The sequence below is a fragment of the Haliotis cracherodii genome, unplaced genomic scaffold, assembly GCF_022045235.1.
Source record: "Haliotis cracherodii isolate W230 unplaced genomic scaffold, xgHalCrac1.p SCAF_4, whole genome shotgun sequence".
NCBI lineage: Eukaryota > Metazoa > Mollusca > Gastropoda > Lepetellida > Haliotidae > Haliotis > Haliotis cracherodii.
The window spans coordinates 5,951,429-5,977,969 of NW_027266297.1; the positions used below are offsets into that span (position 1 = coordinate 5,951,429).

A 26,541-nucleotide genomic window follows, 5' to 3' on the forward strand; every position below is an offset into this window, starting at 1 on the left:
TGCCTCACCAGGCCAGCAGTTTTTGCCTCACCAGGCCAGCAGTTTCTGCCTCACCAGGCTCCGTCTCACCATACGAGCAGTTTTGGCCTCACCATGCCAGCAGTTTTGGCCTCACCAGACCAGCAGTTTTGGCCTCACCAGGCCAGCAGTTTTGGCCTCACCAGACCAGCAGTTTTGGTCTCAGCAGACCAGCAGTTTTGGCCTCACCATGCCAGCAGTTTCTGCTTCACCAGGCATCCGCCTCACCATACAAGCAATTTCTGCCTCAACATACGAGCAGTTTTGGCCTCACCATACGAGCAGTTTTGGCCTCACCATGCCAGCAGTTTTGGCCTCACCATGCCAGCAGTTTTGGTCTCAGCAGACCAGCAGTTTTGGTCTCAGCAGACCAGCAGTTTTGGTCTCAGCAGACCAGCAGTTTCGGCCTCACCAGACCAGCAGTTTTGGCCTCACAATGCCAGCAGTTTCTGCCTCACCATACGAGCAGTTTCTGCCTTACCATGCCAGCAGTTTTGGCCTCACCATGCCAGCTTTACCAGCTTCATTAGACCAATGGTTTCAGTTTTACCATGTTGTTTCAGACCTTCTGACATCTTCACCAGGCTAACAGGTTCAGGAATGTTTGCAGACAAAATCACGACTAGGTCAAGCAGGCCCTTATAAAAGCTCACCTGAACCTTCAGTCAAGGTAAGCTACATGACAACCAAGAATGGCAAAATTGTGAATGTGTGATGAAAACTTTATTGTCCAACATGGAGAACAGACCAAGCATATTGTCAAATCACACAATATACATTTACAATCTACTTTGGTATTCCTAACAGACATGTCGATATTCAGTAACCATGGTTTTCTGACACTACACAGTTAGCGACTTTCCCAGTTAACGTGACAAACTTCAACAGATGCTTAACATTACAGTATTAACCAACAACTGAAAACCAAATAAATCACTCTCTAAACTCTACCTGATAGTAATAAAAATATATCTGTGACCTTACATCACCACTTAAGTCACTTTACGGTCATATTGACACAAAACTGGATTCTTCAACAGCTCCAGGTATTCTTACATTGTAGAAATTACTAAGCTCTTGCTGAAAATAGACTGAATGTTTTTAATGAGGGATTATGAATATGTTTTGTGATAACCTTCTGCAGTGAAGACTGAGCACACAATTATTCAAAAATATCCAAAAATGTTCATGATCCCTCTTTTTGGTTCAGTATAAATGGCCAAAGCTCGAAAATCAGTCACAAACAAGATACTTATCTATCATCTAACAACAAACTCTTGAAAAAAGGTTTCTTCAATTTCAAAATAATGCTATAAACAACTAACATAGAGCATCAGTTTTAGAAAACTTAAGCACCTGTGAATAAAATGGGGCAAAATCAAATATAGAAGTTTCAAAATTCTTTAAATCATTCATATCCCCTATTTGTTTCATATTTCAAAATTATATGACTGTAGGCTTTAGTCATTAGGTCTAGGCAAGGTCACATGTTATTGGTCTCTAAGGACCCGCCAAATACTCAATATAGCACTGTATCAAATTTATTAAATCATTTTAGAGAAGAATATCTAAAAAAACGTCGAAATGGAAAAAATGGTAGAGCAAACACCATTTTTCAAAGCTTCTGAAAAGGAGCTAAAGGAGATTGTACGACTGCTTCATCAGACATTGCTGGCTACTGTCAAGCAAGAAGAGTTATCTGGGGCATAAACCAAACAGTCCCATCTTTTTAAAGTCATTTTGAAACATGGCATTTTTTGTATGATGATCTTTGGATATCTGTAAGAATGGAACAGAGAAGTTCACCTGTCACAAAATATAGAGCCATGCCACTGAAATCTGATTTAGAGTTACCTGCCCTTGTCATGGAAGACATGCCACCGAAATTGGTGGGGAACTGGCAGCCACGAGAGAAGAAGTCTTTCCTTTAATGTCCTTGAATACATATTATTGTCCTCATTTAACCTGTTCCTTCTTCGTTCTTCCTTCTTAAGTCAGTAACACCTAGACATGAACTTTTCTTCCTGAACTCGGAAGTAAGTGAGAGTTCTGGGCAGGCCATTTACACAAAATAATATATTTCAGTGAGTATTTGAAAGATATTTATTGTCTTCAGTTCTGATTAGAAAACTTGCCATACCTGGTCTTCTACTACTGGGATAATATCCTGTCCCTTTTTTTTAATTAAGTCCCGTGGATACATTCATAAAAAGTTACACACACGATACATCGGGGAATTTTTTCCACAACTTAACATTTGTGAAACAATCCATCAGTAAAATATACACACAACACAATTTATAAACATAAATAGACAATGCGCAAAATTTCTATAATTTGTCATAACATTGGATGTGAAACATATAAAAAATTATTTTGAAAACTTTCATGTTTAACACTTCTCTCAATAATGAGGTGAACAAATGGTAGTCACTCCTGGAGTACTGTCAACTGTAGTTTGAATTCATACCCACAAGCAAAAGGCAAATACCAATTCCATAAGAAAGCGAAAATCAAATGAATAAAATTGTGAGACAATTGATTTTGTAGAATGTGACAATTACAAAACTTGGGACAGAATTGCTCTGTATGTAACCTTTCCATGTATTTACGGGAAACATTAAACATTGACTAAAACACATTCCAATTCCCTAGATGCGATACACAAGAATTATATACAGGACCTAGAGGAATAGATTTAGAAATTATGCTGTTATCAACATGGGGCTTTGTGCAGAGACAGACAAACTGTGGAAACTCGGAACAAGCCATCACGAGAATACATGGGCTGATACAGATGTGTCTTCGTGGTTTATGAAATAAACATCAGCGAGCAAAATTCAAGTTTAATGTGGTCGAATGTGATGAGTTTCTCAACAAGATATTCCATTTCTGTTGATCAGGTGTCCATTCCTTAAAGCGTTCATAGTGCTGAGGTGTAACTCATACAGGACAACAGACTTGTTGCGCTATGATTTGTGGAACAGGGCCCCAGTAGGTTTTCTTTTCTAACCAACTTTTGAAAATGATCTGCAATTCATTCTGTGATACACCAAAACTGATCATCATTTTGAATTAAAGATAGGGTTCCAATGAACTTACAGTTGAGAAGTATGTGTGATGTCGATGATGGCTTTGAGTGGCATTTTAGTTGCTACTACAATTTTCAGGGCTAGGAATAAGAGTTAATGTGATTAGGAACTGTTAACAGCAAAAGATTACATTGCTAATCAAGCATCGTTAATACCTGCCAATATGTCCCTCCACCTGGGAATACATCGGGATGTTATGCAGGGTGTGACGTAGTGACACGTGCCTGTTTTCAGTTCAGTGAGTGAGTGAGGATGTTCTTACGCCGGGGAACTACAGCGGGGGACACCAGAAATGGGTTTCACATATTGTACCCATGTGGGAAATGGAACCTGGTCTTCGTTGTGACAAGCAGGCATTTTTACAACTAGGTGAATCCATTACCCCTTCAGTCAAGTAACAAAAAGGAACCATATTACTCAAATGAGTGAGTGAGTATGGTTTTACGCCCCTTTTAGCAATATTCCAGGAATATCAAGGCGGGGGACACCAGACATGGGCTTCACATCTTGTACCCATGCTGGGAATTGAACCCGGGTCTTTGGCGCGAAATGCGAATGCTTTAACCACTTGGTTACCCCACAGCCCCTATTTCTCTGAGCACTGTGAATAAACTTTGTGCGGACATCACCAGTGCCTGATATAAAGCAATGTGTAGGGTGGAGACCACAAGGCTCATGTTGCACAAGAAATATTGCCCATGTTATCTGAACACTCAGCCATTGTTTCCATCTCACTGGATCCAGGCCAGTGTTTGATTCGTTGGCTAAAAACGGCAACTACTCCCCAGCGCTGAATGTATTGATGGCCAATGGAGGAACATAGTGCATACAAACCTGTATCGACAATGTGAATCAGAGTAAAGATTTTAGAAAAGGGTTGTAAGTTACCTGGACCAACTGACCAAAGTGAAACCTGCTCTCTTGACCAGTTCCATGGTAACCACAACCTCAAAAAGTGCAAAAATATTTAAACATACATCGAACATCCTTGCAAGATATGAAATACTTAATATGTGATAACATAATTCTGATGAAATGACATTTATTGTGTAGATGGGCTCCTAACTTTGGCAGAATAGTAATCAAGGTATGGAAATGTTGGGGATGATGTCGATGGTGCCTGGAATTTGGACCATATTGAGTGACCATGACTCATTAACTGGCATTATTAAGGGATCCATTGATTGACATTGGGTGGGTGAGAGTACAACTGAAAGTGGTTCACTAAAATCACTCATACTGGCAGCTGTAATTACAAGATTTAAGACGCATGATCTGAAATGACATTTATCCAAAATGCCATTTTAAGGCAGGTACATAATTTAAACAATTGCATCATTATTATTGCCAGAAAAAGAGTAAAAGAATTTGAAACGGTAACTATATGAATAAAACACTGTATGAAAATACATAATAGGATTTTTAAAATCAAATAAATATTTAACAAGTGTCGTTCATTTGTTCAATGAGCATGGCTCAAAGTGCACTTGGGGTTGTGATCTCTATACAAGCTGCTAGCGCAGGAGACCATATATACACAATGCAAGGCATGGCAGCATGCTTCAAAGGAGGCTATCAGATGTCTATATACAATACCCTACAGCTAGACTGAAACATTGTTTCATGGATGTCTCAGGTGGAACAAAGATGACTTACAGTACTGTCGTAATTGAGTAAATATTGTCCAATGCCATATCAGGAACTTCGGTTTTCTGGTTGTCATGGTAACAAGGGCCTAACTGGGAATGTAACAAACAGCTAGCAGATCCTGCAGGGCAAGGGGATACAATTCTACAGTGAGGTATACTATTTTGTCTCCAATGGTCAAATTGAATAAGACCCAATATTTCAGAATGAAATTTAACCCTATCAGGTCATGTGTTGTGACTGTCCACAATACACCGACAACCATGAAACAATGTGATACTTTTTGCTATTTTGAAAGACAATCATATTCCACCATTAATTCCTGCAAGCATATGAGTGGTCAGGCTTGAGGTTGCAGCAGATAAAAACACACAATCATTTGCCGCTTGTGGTGTTTCATCCCTTGTAATAAACTGCTACTTGCATAAGAAAACACAACAGTAACAAACACTCCCCCATTATGTCTAACGTTAGCTAACAAGGGGTAGACATCGTATACAATACTTCAAATTAACAAGCATTGGATCATATAGATTATATACACTTTGTAATAAATAGCCTGGGAAGGGTTACTCCCTGGCAGGTCAACGTCTGCTTTGTCTCAAGGTCAGTCTGCAACGGTGGGTCTGACTGTGCAGTTATTATGGAGATGAAGCCAGTCATGCTGATCTTAAAGGCACCATGCAGGTCCCATCAATATAGGTGTATTTAACATACGCAGTTCCTACCCTTCCGGGTTCCTATACTTCTTAGTTGCTAATGATAAAGTGTATGCAGTCTTCCTAGTATTCAAGTAAATTGGTTCTTTCAAGGATACGTATCACGATATTATGTTTAACGGGCCGTGTATCAGGTGATTGCAAATATCAATTTTGGCAATGCGTTTTGTGATAACCTTGGCAATACCTTTAAAATGTTCACGTTATTCCAAAGTAATTTGTTTCTCACAAAGATCGTGATTAGTTTTTAGTTACCTCCCTTAGGCAGATTTGTAATTTCGACATTTCAACCAACAATACTTGGCAACGATTGTGGCTCCTAACATGGCGTCGGTCACAGTTCCCGCGTGGACAAAATGTTAACATATGGAAGAACTTAGACCTGAAGCTGAATTTTTCTTACTGACTTCAAAATTTGGCATTATACATGATATCATGATACGTATCGCAATACAGCCTTGCGTATCACAATATTTTGTGACACGCTTCAGACTTTCAATACCCATCGTTATTAATCATTGAATATGGGACTGTAAGTGAGACAAATGATGGACAAACCCTAATATGCTAACATATCCTCGATATATTGTACATTCATGTGAATGTGACAGACAACGCCTCTGTGGACGCAAAGAATATATTGTTGCCAGATGGCTGTGTCTGCACAGGTCTGGCAAATGCTAGATACAAAAGAGCATTATAATCCTAATGCGCTCTGTAGTGGGTGGGGATCTAAAACTGTTCGTTAAATTCTTTCGCTGCTGCCTTCAGACGTCCTTGCTTAGCATCTGATATCGCTCCCCACATGTCGAAGATGAAATCATCAGTAAATCCAAACTCTTTAAACTCCGATTCGTCGACGTTGATGGCAAACGTGCTGGGGTTGTCGCAGGTTTTGCCCATGTCCCATATGCTCTGTGCTGTAACAGGGAAAGGCATCATTTAGCATCTTTATTTTATCAACTGGTTTATGGACGCCAGTACCCGCTTTTCACATGTAAAATCAAAACAGCGTGAACAAATTGGGTTTAACACATTTGAACAGTATTCCAGTTGTATCATGGTGTGTCAGCTTAATGTGGGAGGAAAGTCCAAAGTGATGCAGATCTCAGACGCCTGCCACTTTGTTGAAACCCATGTGCACGGGTATGGTGCTGACAAGCTTAGAAACATAATTGGGTGAACCTTGAATCCAACCCATGATCATAGGTTTCTGGCGCGCCCAAGGGACGCAACTTTGCACAGCGAATTGGGGTGCATTACACAACTGGGCTACCTGTGCCCCCTTCTGAGAAAAGAACTTTTCTTCCCACTGGAACTGCTAACCTGTTTCAGTCATGAATTCCTTTTACATGCCCTTCAATATAGGACAGGAAGTAACCTTTCATTATGTTTTTCACGTCTTTTTCATATTTTACCAATTATTTCAACAATATAACTAAAAGGTTTTACAATTTTCAATAGTCAATACATTAGTATATTTTTTTATTAGTAAACTGATCCTTATACAACATAGCAGAATATCCTTTACCACGGAAAACTAAAACATGTCTCGTCTCTAGGGGCCCCTCCACCCAGGTCACCAACTTGTGTTACCTCCCTTAGTCCTCACAACTGCAAGCTACATGGATCTTCAGACAATGGTTGGTTTGTTGTTTAATGCCGCACTCAGCAATATTACAGCTATATGATGGCGGTCTATGAATAATCGAGTCTGGACCAGGCCTTCCAGGGACTATTATCATGAGCATCGATCCACACAATTGGTATCAATGACATGTATCAACCAAGTCAGCGAGCCTGACCACCCGATCCTGTTAGTCGCCTCTTACGACAAGCTTAGTTGCCTTTTACGGCAAGCATCGGTTGCTGAAGAGCTATTCTACCCTGGATCTTCAAGGGTCTTCAGACAAGGGACGGTCAAGTGGGCGTTAGAGTCATTGTATCCAGATAAGAATGCAACCAAACTGCCATGGTATTCTTAAAACCTATGTTTTGTTATTAGTTGCAAGTGGTAGTAGCAATCATTGCCTGATGATCTCTAAGATGTTACTCTGAAGTCACCAACACCGCACAACGATAAGTCGGCTGTATCTTGCTCACCCAAGACTAAACATGCTAAAGACTGGGAGCATGAGGTAAATCATAAGTTCTCCTTCCCTACTTGTTGAATCTTAGCTACGAGGTCCCACATGAGACCAATGGCTGCCACACAAGTACCAATAGTACGTGCCTCCATGCAACTTCTGTCATACACAAGTACAATAAATAATCAGCAATAAATTGAGCTGAAGCCTTCATAGGGTTAATTTCCTTCCCTTGACAGTAGGCTGCAAAACAATTCCACTTAGGCCCCACACATGAAGAGGCAGTGATGTTGGCACGGGATGTGCCTGCTTGATGAGCTGTCTATCCCAACAAGGAAACTTGCTTTCTTAGTTCTTATCCTGTTTAATTGGCTTCATGTCCCATTGGCTTCCACCTCTGGCTCGTTCTCTGTCCATCATGTTGTGACAGTATTATCCTTCTGTTGTCATTACTTACTCATGTTATCCCACTCATGGATGCTTTGTCGTTACTGTTAATCCTCCACCTACTATACATTTTCTGTACAATGTTCCTCATTCAGTCTTGCTTGACAAAGGTATAAGGATCTATACCGAAACGCCGCCTTTACAGTATTAAAGTTGTTATCCATAAATTGTGTCTACTTTGCCATCCGTCAACTTCTAAGTAATGCCTATCAAACAAATTCTTAATTCTCAGGGAACCAGCTCTGACTGGGCCAATAAGGCATGACCAAACCAGATAGACTATCTGCATCTCTCTGAGATAGATGTGTCACATGCCACCGTGCATAGCAGCTACCATCGTAGCGCTCAGTGACTCTACATGCTCACTGAATGGCAATGCAACAGTTGTAATTCTGTCAGAAAGGTTGTGCCCCACATGGATTCGGCTAAATGGCCCTGTATTCGCAAAAAGGAGAGAGATTCACATGCATGCATCAACATGTTAGATAGGCAAGTGTCGGTCAAGAAGTCTGCCAGTGGTTACACCACTCCTGATGGTGGTAGGTTGAGGTCAACTCAGATTCCTGAAGGTGGCAGTTAACATTTCTGTTGGCCAAGTGATTGTAAAGTCAGAATATTCGCCATCCACACAAGGCACCTTTCAAAATCTATCAACTGGAACTCATAATAATCTTTTTACTCTCCTCTTTAATGTCAATCTCAGGAGAATGCCAACACGCCTCTGGCAAGCACCTTGCCACCTATGACGAGTGCCCTGGTGGTCGTCTGCATATTGAGGTGTGAGTTGGTACACAGAAATACCATTTATTTAGTGCTATTCTTCACATGGACATTGTCCCCCTGCCTACAGCCAATGAAGTACTTACACAGATCCGTGTCGTTGATGCCCATGTAGGACTCTAGAAGATTGTTGATCTTGTCCACGGCAATGCTGCCCACATCATCATCCTGAAACATCATCATTAAGTGTCACTGACATGATTCCATAGGAACTTACAACAAACATGTTTTTCTTTGTGTTCCCCATTTTATGCTCTGTTTCAGAGAAAGCTGTTGGTCAGAAGAAAAAGTGTTTTTGTCAAACTGCCTTTAGCAGAGAATACAAATAACTTGTCGGTTGGCGATATGCGCTCAATTAATTCCCAATTTGATAGTTATTGTGCTGTATTCAAAGAGCAATGGTTGAGGAATATCAGACATGCTTATGATAAAATAAAGCAAAGATATTTTCATGAAAAAAAAACAATCGTTAACTTTTTCAGGTTGGGATGATTTATATTAAAGCATATTAAAAGATAATATTCTTGAGTGCGACTACTTCAAAGTAGACACAATTTATGGATAACTACTTCTTTAATTACTGAAAAGGACCAGCATGAGATGAGAAACATAAAGAAATACAACTGTAAAAACTTGATGAATTGTCAGCTGCCTGCAGTTTCTTGTTAAAAGATGAAAAGGATTTAAAAAGTAATACCAGTGACACAGTTAATCTAAAAATCAGAGTGAAAAAGTACATTTCAGAAGATTGTGTGACAGCTTATCTTGCAGTTTAACCTGCTGCGTCAGCTGAATACAAAAATGGAGCTTTTCACATGCTTTTGCATCTTTTCAGGACATATTCACATTTTTACTGCAAAAATGTGTTTGGCCTACAAATAATATGTACAAAGTATCATCACATCGTGACTTCAATTCGTGCCAGTCCTACAGTTCTTTGTTTGGTTTACCTCCTCCACAGTGGCAGGCCCATTGGCGCGGAGTCTCAGAGTCTGCTTCCCAGAACCAAAATCAGCCTTCTTCTTGCCGCCTGACGATGCTCCTATATGGGCTGGAAAGAGGGAAGTACAACACTTATACAACACTGCACACAGTACAATATTTCACATGTCTCAGTGCTCTCATGTCAATACATCCATGGCATTCAACGTGTCAGTTATGTTATGCTGAAAAGAATAGCAGACATTCGATGCCCTTTCAGAATGTCTCATCAGTGGTACATGGCTTTTACAGAACATATAGCCTGTACGTGTTCCACATCTCTGCTGGAGCCTTCTAATATTCTAAGGCTAGCAGCTAAGAGGTGGTACAGATTTTTGGCAAAAATGTCAAGTCAGCAGAAATTTTTAAAAAAAGATTAAACATATTTGAAACCTGATTTAAGTTATTTCCTCAATAAACGGTAGGTAGGAAAGAAATGTGGAGGTTGGAGTTTGTAATATAGATTTTCAATATGTTTAATTATAGCATTTTACAGTAAATGAGTTGGGTTTTTTTAAAACATTTACTTATTTCTGGTCGGACTGATAAAAACAACACTTACAGCTTTCAATTTTTTCACATTTCATTCGAAAAACAAGTTTTAAAAAATCTAGCCCTATTACAGGTCACATATTGGTAAGTGAGTGAGTGAGAGAACGAGTGAGTTTACCACACTTTGAACAGTATTTCAGATGTATCATTTCGTCAGCTTAATGTGGGAGGAAAGCACAAAGAACTATAAATTAATTGGGCAGTGGTGAATAATTGTGGGTATTTAAGGACAAATTCACAGCTTATCTGGAGCTCTGGTCCTGTGTTGAAGTATGGGAGTTCCGACCACATTAGCGCTAAGATCGCCTCTTGGAATGGGGCCATATACACGGTACTGACAAACCAAGCTTGATCATGTTGATCATAAATGCTTGAATATCTGTCTGGGCTTAATTATAAGTTGTTTGTTTGTTTGTTGTTTAACACCGCACTCAGCAATATTCCAGCTATATGACGGCAGTCTGTAAATAATCAAGTATGGACCAGACAATCCAGTGATTGATATCATAAGCATCGCTCCACACAATTGGGATTGATGACATGCATCAACCAAGTCAGCGAGTCTGACCACCCCATCCCGTTAGCTGCCTCTTACAACAAGCATAGTCGTCTTTTACGGCAAGCATGGGTTGCTGAAGACTTATTCTACCATGTCTACCCCAGATCTTTGTAAGGAAGTCCCTTTAATGGTATGGTATGTATTTGTGGCACACATTGTTTGTTAGTGAAGTGTTAACATTAATTTCAATTTTGTTACAAATGTCTTTCTTGGTCTTGACACTGTAAAAGCAAGATTACGTAATCTCCTTTTCCACATCAGGTCTGACCAGGTGGTTGTCAGGCGCTTACTTCTTTCGATGCATCAGTTGACGCAGAATTTATTCAAGGTGCTCACACAAATCTGATATTTATTCAAGCATTTACGATAATTGGGGTGAATGTGAGTTTTGACAAGTGGATCATGACATGGCTAAGGGAGGTAACTCTTAGACGACTAAGCAAGTGATAGAAAATACAGAGGTTGTTTAAGAATTGACCTTCACTTTGTGTGAGTTCATTGGAGTATGAACCTTCATAGAGTGAGGGCCAAACTATATGAACGTCGGAGCTTGCGACCGACCCCTCGTCCAATGGAAAAGCCGTATATCGGTTAAACTTCGAATTAAATTTTTTTAACCTATGTGTGCATTCTCACAAACTTTGTTACAAATATCATAATTAAATTTCACAGATCCACAATTTTTTTAATTTGTAACACACGACAATACCCCCAGGGGACATATTAGATATATGGAATGGAATGTAGAACCACTTCAACGTGAAAAAATATTTCCATCCACAGATTCAATATAATCTGACATTCTCCAATTAACAATCCTGTTTTCTTTAACCTTGTTCAACAGAAAACAGCTCCTCTCCACTAGACAAACAGGCAGGATGAATAGCCGCGACTCAGTAGCTCGGAAATAGTAAAATAGCCTGCCCTGCTTCACTGACTGTGTACATTAATTCCCATGTGGACTCAGCAGAGATGTAAACACAGTGTGCTTAAACACACCTTTACTTCACTGTCAATAACAGGCAGGGATAACCGCCACCCCTCACACTGCTGTGTGGGAATGACTTGCCAGGGGACTATGCCTTTTATTACATACATTGTCAACACACAATACCCTTAGGCTCTACAAACCAGAAATATGACATGACAATAGGATAATTTACACTAGATTGAGCTTATAGATGTAATTTCACATACATGTACATCTAGAGAAGTGACAGCACAATAATAGGAAATTTTAAATTCTATCTTAAATCAATATTGAAATCGTAAAATATTTTTAAAAGATGCGTGTTGACTCTGTGAACATGAATAACCAAGCAGTAGCTTACAGGGCAAAGTCATGAAACAGTTTCAGTATCAAATGTTTATGAAAGTGTTAGTTTTATTTTCCCTGTTGACAGGAACGTGAGTGTTCTGTTACTTATTGATGCTTAGCCATCCTGAACACAACTTCATGACAATCTGATTCACATCCACACAAATCAATATATACTACTCAATGGAAGCTAAGAAACACCTGATGTTTTCATATGAGATGAGCTGAAATGGAGTTTTTGTTTGTTTGTTGTTTAACACCGCACTCAGCGGTCTGTAAGTAATCGACTCTGGACCAGACAATCCAGTAATTGAACATCAATCCACGCAATTGGTATACGATTACATGCATCAACCAAGACAGCGAGCCTGACCAAACGATCCTGTTAGTCGCCTCTTACAATGAGCAGAGTCACCTTTTACGGCAAGCATGGGTTGCTGAAGATGTATTCTACCCCGTATCTTCACAGGTGGAAATGGTGTTTAACATCATGTTCAAGATTATTGCACTTATATAGCGACACATGTGCGTGCATGCCTGTGTGCATGCGTCTGCTTGTACTGGGCTGGAGTAATGCTGATTTTATAGTGCCAGCCCACTGAATACACCATGGCACAGTTTAACATGAATACCCCACTCAGACACAGTATACTGACTCCGAGCCGACCAGTCCTTGTTTAGCCCTAAATGCCGAGCGCCAGACAGGGTAAGTTGCCATATGACTATATAGTTCATTTGCATGGATGTGACAGATGAACTATAATCATATAAAAAACATTGGTTTTTTTAATTTCTTTCAAGTAGCATATCACAATACAGCAGTACCTATGGTACCTCCACACAGAGCCAAATTCACAAGACATGAAGGCGCAGGGCATGATGCACGACTCCTATCCAGCATGTACATAATGGATCCAGGGGTCCTGGAGGATTGTTCCTAGTCTGCCCTTGATTCTTACATTCTTTCATTAATTTCAAACACTGTTTTGAAATGTAGGATATGAGAGTGAGCTAGTTTCAACCCTATTTCAGTTGTATCCCGGAATGTCGGCTTGATGTGGGAGGAAAGCCTGAAGTGATGCAGATCTTGTATGTTTTGTCACTTTTGTGAAAGGTATGGTGCTGACAAGTCAGTCACCAGGGTCTAAGGAGCGACAAGTGAACACTTCAGCCACGGGTCTCTCATTTCTGTATTTACAGCAAAAAATATTTTTCCCATTAAATTCTGGACAGGAACCACTCAAGAAGATTTCCAAAGTTTCCTTCCCTTGAACATTGAAGCTACCAACCCCTTTTTGATATGCATTATTCAGGGAGTCTACATAGAGGGTATCATCAATGTTGTACGTGGGAAAAAAAAAGAAGGGACGCGGATTCAACATTTTTTTTAAATCCTTAATTTATTAGAACTTTTCGATAATTTTTTACTATTTTTTTTCTTAGAATTGAATCCTTTTATGACCAAGCGCCATACTCTTTGGTTTTCTTCTGTGATCGACAAATTCCATTATGGAGTAAATTCTGACGCGCTTTTGACTTTTTGAGTTTTGTAGTATTCAGGATTCAGGGGCTAGCAAATGAGAACAATTAGATGATATTCTGGATTCAGAGCAGGAGGGGGTTGGCACCCTCAACATATCCTTACCCCTGAATCCTACCTTATTTCAATGGCTGAAAAGTCAAACAATTCAAAATTGTTCACATATTTACACCTGAATTTGAACACACATCAACAGTGCATTGTATGAAGGTAAACTGAGGTTTACTTCATTTCGAATCAATACCTTCTCACAAGCACCTGCCACCTTACAGACCTAGAGTCAAAGTTGCTGCTAACAATCTCACAAACTTCTACACCAGACTAATCTCAGACCCATTGTCTGATTTGCAACTAAAACAGGTCGAGTGGCTTAGCTCTGTGTCTTGGTTGATTGCGTGTCATCACACCCTGGTGTCATGGGATGTTGTTCATTGTATCAACCACTAGTTTTCCGACTTGATTACTTACAGGTCCCCATGATATGGCTGGTATATTGCTGACTGCAGTGTAACCCTACAAACGTATGACCTGCCCTAACTTCCCAATAGAGCTGACCGAGGCATGAAGTTTGATCAAAATCTTACATCACTGTCACTGTGGCCTTCAATCATGGGTTAATCATGTTTAAAGCTTGTGAGCTCTAGAGACTCTGAAATAACATTTGGGTGTCCCGGGGACTCTGTAATAACATTTTGGCAGCCTAAGGACACGCTATAATTGTGTTTGGGAGTTCTAGAGACTCTATAATAATGTTTGGGTGTCCAAGGCCTCTCTCTAATAATGTTTGGGTGTACTAGGGCCTCTTTCTAGTAATGTTTGGGTGTACTAGGGCCTTTCTGTAATAATGTTTGGGTGTACTAGGGCCTTTCAATATTAATGTTTGGGTGTACTAGGGCCTTTCTCTAATAATGTTTGGGTGTACTAGGGCCTTTCTGTAATAGTGTTTGGGTGTACTAGGGCCTCTCAATATTAATGTTTGGGTGTACTAGGGCCTCTCTCTAATAATGTTTGGGTGTACTAGGGCCTTTCTGTAATAGTGTTTGGGTGAACTAGGGCCTCTCAATATTAATGTTTGGGTGTACTAGGGTCTTTCTGTAATAATGTTTGGGTGTACTAGGGCCTTTCTATAATAATGTTTGGGTGTACTAGGGCCTTTTTGTAATAATGTTTGGGTGTACTAGGGCTTCTCTATAATAATGTTTGGGTATACTAGGGCCTCTCTATAATAATGTTTGGGTGTACTAGGGCCTCTCTCTAAAGGTAATGTTTGTGTGTACTAGGGCCTCTATATAATAATGTTTGGGTGTACTAGGGCCTCTCTATAATAACGTTTGGGTGTACTAGGGCTATCAATAATAGTGTTTGGGTGTACTAGGGTCTCTCTATAATAGTGTTTGGGTGTACTAGGGTCTCTCTATAATAATGTTTGGGTGTACTAGGGCTTCTCAATAATAATGTTTGGGTGTACTAGGGCTTCTCTATAATAATGTTTGGGTGTACTAGAGACTGTAATAACGATTGGGTGTACCAGAGACCCTGTCATAACGTGTGTACCAGTCATGAACAACACACAGTCAGAGAGCTGACACTCAAACCCAGGGATTGAACTTAACCTAGAAAGTCTACTAGCCTGAATAGAGACACCATATAGAAACATCCCCAAAATGTCCAAAATTCTACCAGCCCTTAAAATACCTATAACATCACTGATACTGGCTCGGGCTAACAGGCTAGTGTTAATTTTTCTATCCCTGCCAACCACGCCATCCCAACTTCTAGCCTTATCATAAGCAAGGGTACTTAAGGTATCTGTTCTACAGGAATGCCACAGGACAGTGATCTCAGTGTACCCGGATCACAATGCCCCACACCTCAACGCAGATAAAGGAAGTACACGGCTGTAAAGACAGACGCACAACAGCCCTAGATGGGACTACGTAATTGGGGACAATACCAGGGAGCAGCGTGGTGTAGAAGGAGAGTGACGCATGTTGACTCAGTGAATTCCATGGAGGTGTAGTTTGGGCGGCGGGCCAGTCACGCACTCACGTCTTACACCGCACACGTTATGTTTCATTACCAAAACAGTAACATGCATACAATGCAACAGGTCTCTGTGACTGACTCAACCCAACATCATCTTGTTACACATTTGTATGCTTGCCCTGATCTAGTTTCCATTGTTTCAGGATCACAATAAGTAAGAAGTTTCCTTGTCATGTTTGAAGTCAGCGTTAATGTCAGCATGGTGAATGCCGCTCATAAGGGCCAACTGGGTCACAACAATTTATCATTCATTGCTTTTTAGTTGCTTGGTTGGTAGATACAGATTTTCTTTACACCTGACCTTCCTAAGCCCTCCATTGACGTGAAGAAGACTAAACATTCATGTGAAGCCAATACACTTGTCAGGACTTACACAATGCTGCCTGGTGAATGTATTTGATCATGAAAGTGTTTGGAGTGAGTGAGTGAGTGAGGTGGGTTCATCGCCTCTTTAAGTTTTGGTTTGCTGTCTAACGTCGTACTCAGCAATATTTCAGCTATATGACAGCAATCTAATAAGGATAACGTCAGGACAAGACAATCCAGTGATTGGCATCATGAGCATCGATCTACACAATTGGTATATGAAGATATACATGAACCAAGTCAGAGAATCTGACCACACTATCCTGTTAGTCGCCTCCTACACCAAAACCAGTTCTAACCCAGATCTTCAGGAGGGTAAAATACAGTCAGACCATGGCAAGTCAGCCTTATGTGGAAGAAGGAAAGCCCTGAGAACTGTTCAAGGAGCAAGAAGTAGCTCTGAAACGTTGTGACCAAGATTAAAAAGAAGTTGCTTTCCACAAATGTATCAAAGACTTCATGACCAAATGTGTCAGACATTTTGTTGAAACCAAGAAATGTATTTAAGTAAATTAAACTAAAAATTACTGTTTAATTAATAACTGTCAAATGTCATGTGATGTGTCACGTGATGTATCATGTGATGTGTCAGTGAGGGACTAACTACCCTCAACTGTCTCATTATGCTCATCAAGACATCAATGCTACAAGGAAAAGAGTACACATTCAAGTATTTAATGATTATCTGGTATCAGTCTTAAATATGTCAAAATATACCATTAAATCAAACGAAGTTCATACAACCCATTCATGGCACTAAAAATAAGACCCACATTGTGCTTTGAAAATATTTTGTAAGGGCATTCTTACAATAGTTCATTACATTCCAATTCCAAGTCCATGTACACACCAGTGTTTTAATATTATATTTATTGAATGAGCTACAGATTTGTATTTTGCTACACAATGTCATAACCCATGATTAGAGAAAACATAATTGAAATATATCTATTGAACAGCAGAGTTTAACATGTTCAAATTCAAGGCCTTTCCATGGGAAGAGTCCCAGATTCAAGGCTTGCAAAGTGACAAAATAAACAGCAAGACTTTGAAGTTGTGGGATATTGTGATGGACACCAGTTCATGTCAAACACTGTCCAATGTAACACGGATTTCTAAAGACAAATTTACTATGAACATCTTGCGAGTGAGTGAGTATGGTTTTACGGCGCCAGAAATGGGCTTCACACATTGTAACCATGTCAGGATTCGAACCCTGCTCTTTGGCAGATGGCGAACGCCTTAACCACAAGACTACCAAACCGCCTCTGAATGTCTTGTAGCTGTACATTTAGTTCCATTTGCTTAATAGTCATTAACCGTTGTGAACTACGACCAGATGCTAATCCACAGATGAGCTTGCTGTGTTAATCCTTCTTGTATGGTAGCATACAGTTACTCTCAGCAATCCCTGGCAAACTCAACAACTCTCATTCTCTGTTGTTAGGGATGTTCATATCAAGGTCATTTGAGTTAACCTTCAAAAGCAATGGTTCAGACAACTGCAGTATGGTCTCACCGTCACCTTAGATAAGGTTAGGCCAAGTGCCACAGAAAAATACTGGAATTATATTTTTGACTCAGGTTGTGAAAAAAAATAACCACTGGATATCAAAAGGTCCCCCTACCAAAAGAAAACCCACGCAGGATACGCCTTTGGTTGTACGCACTCTTGGTGGAGATGTTTCGGAGCTCAGAAACGAAAGGGTGTTTAAAATATCCACAACAAGATAACCATGATAACAGCACAGTCTGTATTATGTACATCATGTATTACGAGTTAGAGAAATCACATTTGATGGCCTAAAACTTTGCTCACTCGTACAAAGATTTTGGAAGGCTCGACATTCATTGGCTGATTCTAAAGTTGACTTGTCATGTTCTCCTACGGAACTGCACTCAGATCTTCACGCAGACAGGTATCATATCAGAGTAAAATTTTAATGAGAGCCCCTACCAACAATATAACCACTTTCCTAATATCTTGTTGATAAACCATGCAATAAAAAATGCTTACATAATGGGTTCTTCTTCAATAAACAATACTCTCCTTGACTCAACAAATACCTTTTTCTTTTGAGGAGATGAAAGCAGCTGACAGTATGTTACTATTGACAGGGCAACACCTCCATAAAAACCCCACCAATCCCTATCTTCTCGAAAACCAAGACAACAAAGAACACGATGCATGCGTGATGCAAGAGAACCAACCGAAATCAATGAATCCCTTCTACCTAGCTGTTAATATTGATGTACAATTATCTCTCCTCCACATTTCCATATGTGTAATATGATGCTCAGTATACCCCAACAATCCCACAGCATTGATCGCAGCCATGCTGTCGTGAGTCGCTATACATACACATTGTCACATCCATATTGTCAACAGAGCCGGCTCACGATGCAGCTCCTGCAGTCATCCATCATCCCTGATGACATTATGCTGCAAAATGACAGCCGAGGAATGGTGGGTCATTGAAAACTCGGATACTATCCAGCAAGTCATGTCTCAACATGATTACCATGCTCAAAACTGATCGTTTATTATTTCATGAAGATCATGCCGAGTTAAGAATGAACAACCTTTGTACTGTCTACACAACAGACAAGTTTATCCATTCAATTTGTTAGCTTGGTAAATCATTGCAGGGAACTTCTCCTTCACCTGAGTTGCCATGGAAACATATTGGCAGGTGTATCATCTCCGGATGTACCTTGTGTGCAAGGAAGTATTTTCTCATGCAGACCCATGCTATGGCTTCCGATGCCATTCTGCTGACAATCCTACACCACCTGGACGTGGAGTCTCACAATATAGCACAGCCATGACGATACGAGTTGTGGGACTTTGTGAATAGCATTATTGAACACTGGACTGAACAAATTAATGATTTGTTTTGGGGGGATTTGCAACTGGTGGCATTTTTAATTCAAAACTAAGTAAATCATTAAAAAATATATCGAAAAAGCTGCTGTTTCTCTCAACAATAAGTTGACAAGACATTTACCAACATGAGGAATTTTCTTTCTGTTTTTCAAAAGGTACAAGAATCTGATTGAGGATTCTGTTATGCCATGGAGGTATTTTGTAGCTAAATATGATAAGGTGTCACTATCAAATAACCATCATCATCCCTGACAACTTAACAAAGGAAAAAGTTTTCGATGACCAAATAATCAATTGTTGTTGCCCTACGATTGTTCTGTACGACTAACTTGTTCGTTTGTTTGTTGTTTAACGCCACACTCGGCAATATTCCAGCCATATGACGGCGGTCTGTAAATAATCGAGTCTGGACCAGACAATCCAGCCAATCTACTCAAACAGGATACAATGACATGTATCCACCAAGTCAGCGAGTCTGACCACCCGATCCCATTATTCGCCTCTTACGACAAGCATAGTCATCTCTTATCATGCTTATCGTGTTACTGAACAATACTAACCCGGATCTTTACTGGTGTTGTACTAAGGATTATTAATCACAATCACTTCCTAGTAGTGTGTATATGCCAAATTATTATGTCAGAGTAGCTGTTTTTAATCTGCTTCAAAGTGTGAAAATCATTATAGGAAGATTCTTTTTACAACAATAAATTGGGAATTCTTGGAATGATTATCATAATTATTGTAATGATGATGATGATGATGATGATGATGATGATGATACTTGTGCGGGTAACTGACATAGCAGTGGAGCAAGAAGGGAAGGACCAAGCCAATGCCACCACCACAACCATCTCAAACAGGCATAAATACCTTATACTGTTCAAGATTCTCTCCACAACACTCGACAGTAACAGAACAGTTGGATAATCACATTCAACCAATTTACACCACATACATGAACATATACATCACAGACCCACTATTGATCAGTTTATCAACAAAACATCTTATCATCTTATCCTACTTACATGACCCACTCTAATTGTACACTTCCTCTAGCAAAATGGATTCAAGATCAATATTTATTTGAACATGCAAACATAGTTTCAAGAGCATTTATCGACAATTATTGTGAACATGTTTATATGCTGATATGTGCCAAGAATCAATAAAAGATCAACATGCAGATGACTATGGGATTAGCCTGTTTCATTCCAGTCTATACAATCTCTCCCAAGGATATTTTAAACTTTCATAGTCTCATCACCATATCAATACAGGAGCTAGTTCCAGAACAGGAACAATTATTGGATTACAAGTCAAACACAAAAACTAAACTCATTTATATTTAAACTCCCAATATCCCACACCAAATGAACAATTAATAACTGTAAATCTTGAAATTCTCTAAATTAATGTGACTGGTGACTGGTGACCCTCAGCCAAAAATGTGACTCAATATTAATGTGACATCCCCCAAACAACCGGGGAATCTTGAGAGAGAGAAGATAACTTCTCGGAGGTTGTTTATTGACCAAGTTTGTTATCCCCTGTTCGAGTAAACGAGTGGAGGCCCTCTCGCCAACAGACAATTTTTAGACATATATGCAAATAATTATTCATGCGAGCGAAATTCACTCGCATGTTAAGCATTAATTATGTTAATTTCACTGTCACATTAATTTCAAAATTTACAGTATCTAAATAACAAAAGGGACATGATACCACCTTTTTTAAAAAGTTTTTAACGAACTAGAAGTGCAATGAACTCAATAAAGAGGCAGTGTGACAGTGTAGACAATACAACAGGAAGGCAAAAGGCACAGGCTACTTGACGAGACACCACTTCAACTGTATTTACCCAGTTTGGCTGAACCAAAGAGCATGGTGGAAAAGAAAGCAAACAAATTTGACAGTTAGCAATAGGACGTTCCATAATTAGGCCGCAGCAAATAAGTCAGGAGCCTAGTTCAGCAGGAAAACTACAAATCATAACCGACAAGAGAAGACAGTCGGCTGGAACTTTTAAATTAATGATCAGGAAAAAACAAGATATAAAACTGAGTGAAGAACTGAAACTGACAATTAAAAACTAACACAATCAGAAAACTGTCAAATATAAAAAATATTAAGGAACAGTATCTCAATTTGGCACAGTCAGAACTGATTTAAGCAGACGGTGATGGTAATGGTGTTTTATGATACTGTTTTATATGAAACAGTTGGGAATTATTAGAGTTTCTCTGTTCATGACCAAGGTGAAGGCCATTAGTTCAAAGGGACAAAGCTATATCAGGGTTTTCTTGACACAGAATGCTAAGTTCTCATACCATTTCCTCATCATATATGCTGGATAATATACATCAGCTGTGATGCAATAAGACTCAAGCTGATAAAAATAAATAAAATGAAAAAGCTGGTATGCTGTACCAGAAACATGCTAACTTATAACATGAATGAAAATTATTCCTCTTTGCACATGTTGCACCTACCGATATTATTATCTAGGGAAACACTAAGTTGCATCAGAAATATTCCTCTGAAGCCAGACACATTCAGTATTAGACACAGCTAGTCTGCTAGTCAGCGACTACTTTTTACCTCCCCAAATATAGTTATTGTACATAAACTGGTCTGAAATGAGTTGTATACTATTTGTATAGGAGCAATGCCCCTGTAAACAGTACAACCAAATTAGGGTTTGCCCATGTTTGCAACCATTAGTCTTGACAGAGGGAATCCAGGATTCAAATCTAAGTGCCTTGGCAGGTAATTCAGGAACATATAATTTTTTTGCTCAAATTGGTCAGTGTCGGCTGTACAAAGCAGTACATTAGTTATTACAATATCACATTAGTTTGTAAATTTGCACAATCAATTTGGGAATGTTTACAGACATTTGCTGCAGACTTGGGTCCAAATTATCGAGCTCTGATCCGATTCAGTGACAACCGACAACACACCAGATAACAATATGATACTTTCAATACAGACATAACGAGGCACCAAGTGAGCAGGGCTCACTAATACCCCCAACTTCGACTCCAACACATTTCTGAGTTCAAAACATGAAAAAGGCAATATTTTACTTTGCACTGCACCTCTCCTAGTGGTATAGACTGTAGCCCCAATTGGAAAAGAATCCATGAAGTAGTTTTTAAGTCATAGGTCACACAAATGTTATAGTAAAACTTTTTCTAAAATTCTACTTTCACAACATGAAAAATCATATTTTTTCAGAAAATACACATATCAAAATCAAACTTTGCACTGCACCTCCCCTACTAGTATTAAAAATGTTCCTTAAATTTGAAAAGAATCCCTCAAGTAGTTCTCAAGTTACAGGTAGCACAAATGTTTAAGGAAAACATGAAAAATACCTGTATTTTTTTCAGAGATAGAAATAATGAAATCAAACTTCACACTGTATTCTCCTATTGGTATAGAAAGTGTTTTAAAGTTTGAAAAGAATCTATTCAGGTTTTTCAACTTTTAAGGTCACAAAAAAAATATACTCGGAAGGACGGACGGAATTCTTTGGTATAACTATATACCCCTGCCCTTTTAGGTTGAGGGAATAAATAACCATAGAGAGTGATAAAGAATATCTTGTTATTTTGAAACATCTCATGGCCAAGAACATGAAGAAATCTTCTTCTCCAATGCTACAACACACCAGCAGGCTAACCTTGATTAAACAACAACCTCACTATCCCCTCACAGTCCCAATATGTCATGTAACAATGATTCAGACAATTTATTCAATTATTCAGTAAGGTTTTTCTCCATTCAGTTACGATAAATGCATGGAACAGCCTGTCACTATTGCCTTGTTTTGGAAGGGTCATCTCCGTCTTCTCTTATCACACAACCTGGGCGCAGAATTCTCGCTCATGAGCTTCAAACAAAAGCCAACAAATTGACTTTTCTGAAAAGATTTCGCTAGATCTTCATTCAAAATAACAGCCTAAAAAAAGCAACCCTCAATAAACAAAAGGTGACTACAGGGAATCAGGGGACGGTTCCAAACATATTACTTGAATAAGAAGATTTCATCAGTATTAAGAATGGGGAGGAAGGAGTAACACAGTTGGGTTTAAAGCCGTTCTTTATTACTGTATTTGACGTAATATCCGTCCCGCTCTAATTAGCGCCCATGGCGATATTTGCAATTTTATTGGCTAGTGAACAATCCCAATTAGCACCCTTACCATGCTTACGATTGATCAATATACACAAGACTTATTTATTCGTGTATAATATGCAATTATGTATAATATGCACTCATGTGTCACCCTTAATTACAGGAAATTAAATTCTGGAAAAATATATCTCTTGTGTATAATACCCCCAGATTTTTCTTTTGTATCATTTCAGGCTGTCCGCATAAACCACAAATTTACCCTCTTTCAACACTTTCACCAAAATTATATTCTAATAAGAGCCCCCTATTTCTAATTTTGAGAGCACCCTGGGCACTTATTACGTCGAATACGTTAACACTATTCCAGTTATATTGCAGCTTGTCTGCTTGATGTGGGAGGAAAGACTAAAGTGATGCATGTTTACCACTTTGGTGAAACCCACAAGCTTGTGTAAGGTGCTGACAAACCTAGAAACATAACTGAGGCAAACTGGGATTCGAACCCACGGATCATCAGTTTCTGGCGTGCTCAAGGTAGGCAACTCTGCACAGCAACTTCAAGCACCTCAGACGACTGGGCCATCAACGCCACCCAGGGAGGAAATCCAAGTTCACAGTTCTATGTATTACACAATGAGAACAGTACATTTTGATTGGTGACCTTTTCCCGTTGTATTGTTTGAACCAGAATGAAAACAAAGCTATGGGGGCGAGTGGGTCAAGGGTATTTATCATAATCAAAAGGACATATGGTACCCTGGATCAAAGAGGATGTAACAGCTACTTACAGAAGCCTGACATCTCAGGTTGCACGACCCTCAGTGTGAACGTCGTTCCTTTAGGGATTTCCTTCAGCATCTTGGCGACTTCGTAATGTCGGCATCCCACAAGACTCTTGCCATCAAGCTTCTCGATATGATCTCCTACAGTGATCAGTGGCACACGGTCCATGATGCTCCCCTCCTTGATCCGCTTAATGAACGCGTAGCCAGCACCGTTATCCGTAATAGTCAGTCCAAGGGCATCCTCAGATTTTGTGACATCCATTTCTTTTGGCCGACCTTTTATGTGGGCAAATATGAAGTCATCTAGGCCTATTTGCCCTCCTAATAACTTTGTCATATCTATCTTGTGTGTATTTAATGTGCAGAATAAAATCTGAAAAATACAAAATAAAGAATTATGTTAAAAGGAAATAAAACAACAAAATTTGGTATGTCTACAAGCTGGCCTCATAATGGTTTAGTGCAGAGTGAGTGCTGGGCTCAAGAGGCATATTATGATTAAGACATTTTATATTTATAGTTTTCTTGGGTTCTGTTGGGTGATTAAAAAACAAAAATAACCAATTATAGAAAATATTTTGCTTCAAATGCTGTTTCAGGAGACAATATGTGCATTATTCACTGGAGCAGAATTCTAGTATTTCACTCATATAATTATATTAGACATCTGAGGTAATAATGTATCAAGGTGTCTGGTAATTATGCATACAGGTGTGAGATAATCATGTGAACAGATGACGTAGCTGTAGGCTAAACCGATCAAAATATCAAAGGGCAGTCACTTGAAAAATATACTGACAAGTTGGATGATAACTGATGATAAATACAGTTTATGTTCCAACCATCTGATAAAGATTCATCCTCAGGGGTGATAGCAAAGCATGCAAGGGGAGATAACTGAACATGCAAGAGCATGATGTAACACTTGGTTTGTCTCCAGATGATCAGATGATCCTTGTGCTGTCTAGTTGTTCTGAATGCTTGAAGCGATTACCAAATGCGTGTGTTAATGCATGGTATTATCAATATTCACTTGACTTAGTGAACATGGTCCATCCAATATATTATCATGTCTTGTGTCAAATACCCACTATTTAGAAGAAGCTACAGCCTTACTGTAGTCTAAATCATGTACGAAATGAGCTGCAAACAAATTACTGGTGTGTGTTCAGTGTGAAAATTTGATCTATGTCACGAGAACTGCAAGTAAGGAAGATCAAGTGTCACCTATCTTCTTGTTATGGGAAGATACACCGATGCATAGGTGGATCGCGACTTCTTATTTTTCAAGACGTATCAATTACGGTAGCACACTAAGGTTAAAAAAGTGATAAATACCTCAAATGTTTGCTTTAATAAGTGTTACACTGAACACTAATTAGGACTGAAAATTAGCAGAGAAAACATGAATATTTTCATCCATTGTGCCATACATGACACTCCCAACTGTGCCTAAAAATAGGCTTAGGGACCAGAGATGAGAGCACATGCAAGTATGATGATACATATCTGATCAGGAGCAACGTATCGTGATACGTATTGGATCGCACAGTTCGTGTATCATCCCAACCTACCATCTCCATGGATTGATCACAGCTACTTATCACTTAACTATTTTCTGCAAATAATAACTGACCTCTACTGATGACATTGAGGAACGACATGTTGCCTCAACTTTTACTAGGTTGTGGAAGGTCAGCCCAAAGTGATGCTGGTCTCAGATGGTTACAACCTTGGTGAAAAGCATGAGAATGTGCCGACAACCATGATGATCATAGGATTCTGACATGACAAGGGGACACAACTCTGCACAGAGAATAGTATCACCTTCAATGCCTCAAACTTTGTAACAAGTCAACATCAATAAATCCTAACATTTAGTGAAGGAAGGAGGACAACGTCAAGGCTGTCTGTCCCTGAGTGGCATAAGGGTTAAATCTTTAAATTGTTCACACTCTAGGATAATTGAATTCCTTGTGCTTAAACACCATCCAGTTTCCTCTCAAAACCCCATATCCACTGACAGGATGGGAATCAAGGAAGGGAAGCCTATCAGAGCATGACACACGTAACTGATCTCATCACTTGTGAGGCAAACACCAGATGGATAGGGCAGAATAGACAAAAGATGTATTTTCTCTGGTAGAATATATACATGCTGAGAGCTACAGTGTATGAATTAGCTTCCAAAGTTTGCTAGCCAGGATGACTCGTTAACAAAAAATGTTGCAAGTCCTCGTCATATTTTACTAGTCCTACTTTAAGGCTACAGCCGACCTATTTGTTTTAACCTAAATGTATCGTGTGTTTTGAGATCATTATGCTAAACAAAGGTGAAGCAGTTTGACTGCTTGGTACTATACGTTTGTCTGATGTTTGTGGTGGGTCTTAGACTTTCACACGCATCGCTAATAATGCATGTACATATATAACAGTCATTATCAGTGTACAGGAAAAAAACTTGTTTACAACTTCGTACGGGTTTCCGATGAACAGCAAATGAAAACAAAATGACAACAGATTTTGACATTAATTGATGCCTTAACTGACGGTGATTTGTAGAAATATGT

General features: G+C 39.3%; 1 protein-coding gene across 1 annotated transcript in view; it reads right to left on the bottom strand.

The window, feature by feature from the left end:
- Nucleotides 1–719: 719 nt before the first annotated feature.
- Nucleotides 720–26,541, bottom strand: part of LOC139480589 (PDZ domain-containing protein GIPC1-like) — a 44,091-nt gene continuing 18,269 nt past the window's right edge. Inside the window, exons 2-5 of the mRNA XM_071263730.1 lie at nt 23,975–24,344; nt 9,741–9,841; nt 8,877–8,958; nt 720–6,396 (exon numbers count right to left, since the gene is read on the bottom strand). Of these exons, the coding sequence (XP_071119831.1) occupies nt 6,209–6,396; nt 8,877–8,958; nt 9,741–9,841; nt 23,975–24,344 (741 nt within the window). The 3' untranslated portion in view covers nt 720–6,208. The remainder of the gene's footprint in view (nt 6,397–8,876; nt 8,959–9,740; nt 9,842–23,974; nt 24,345–26,541) is intronic.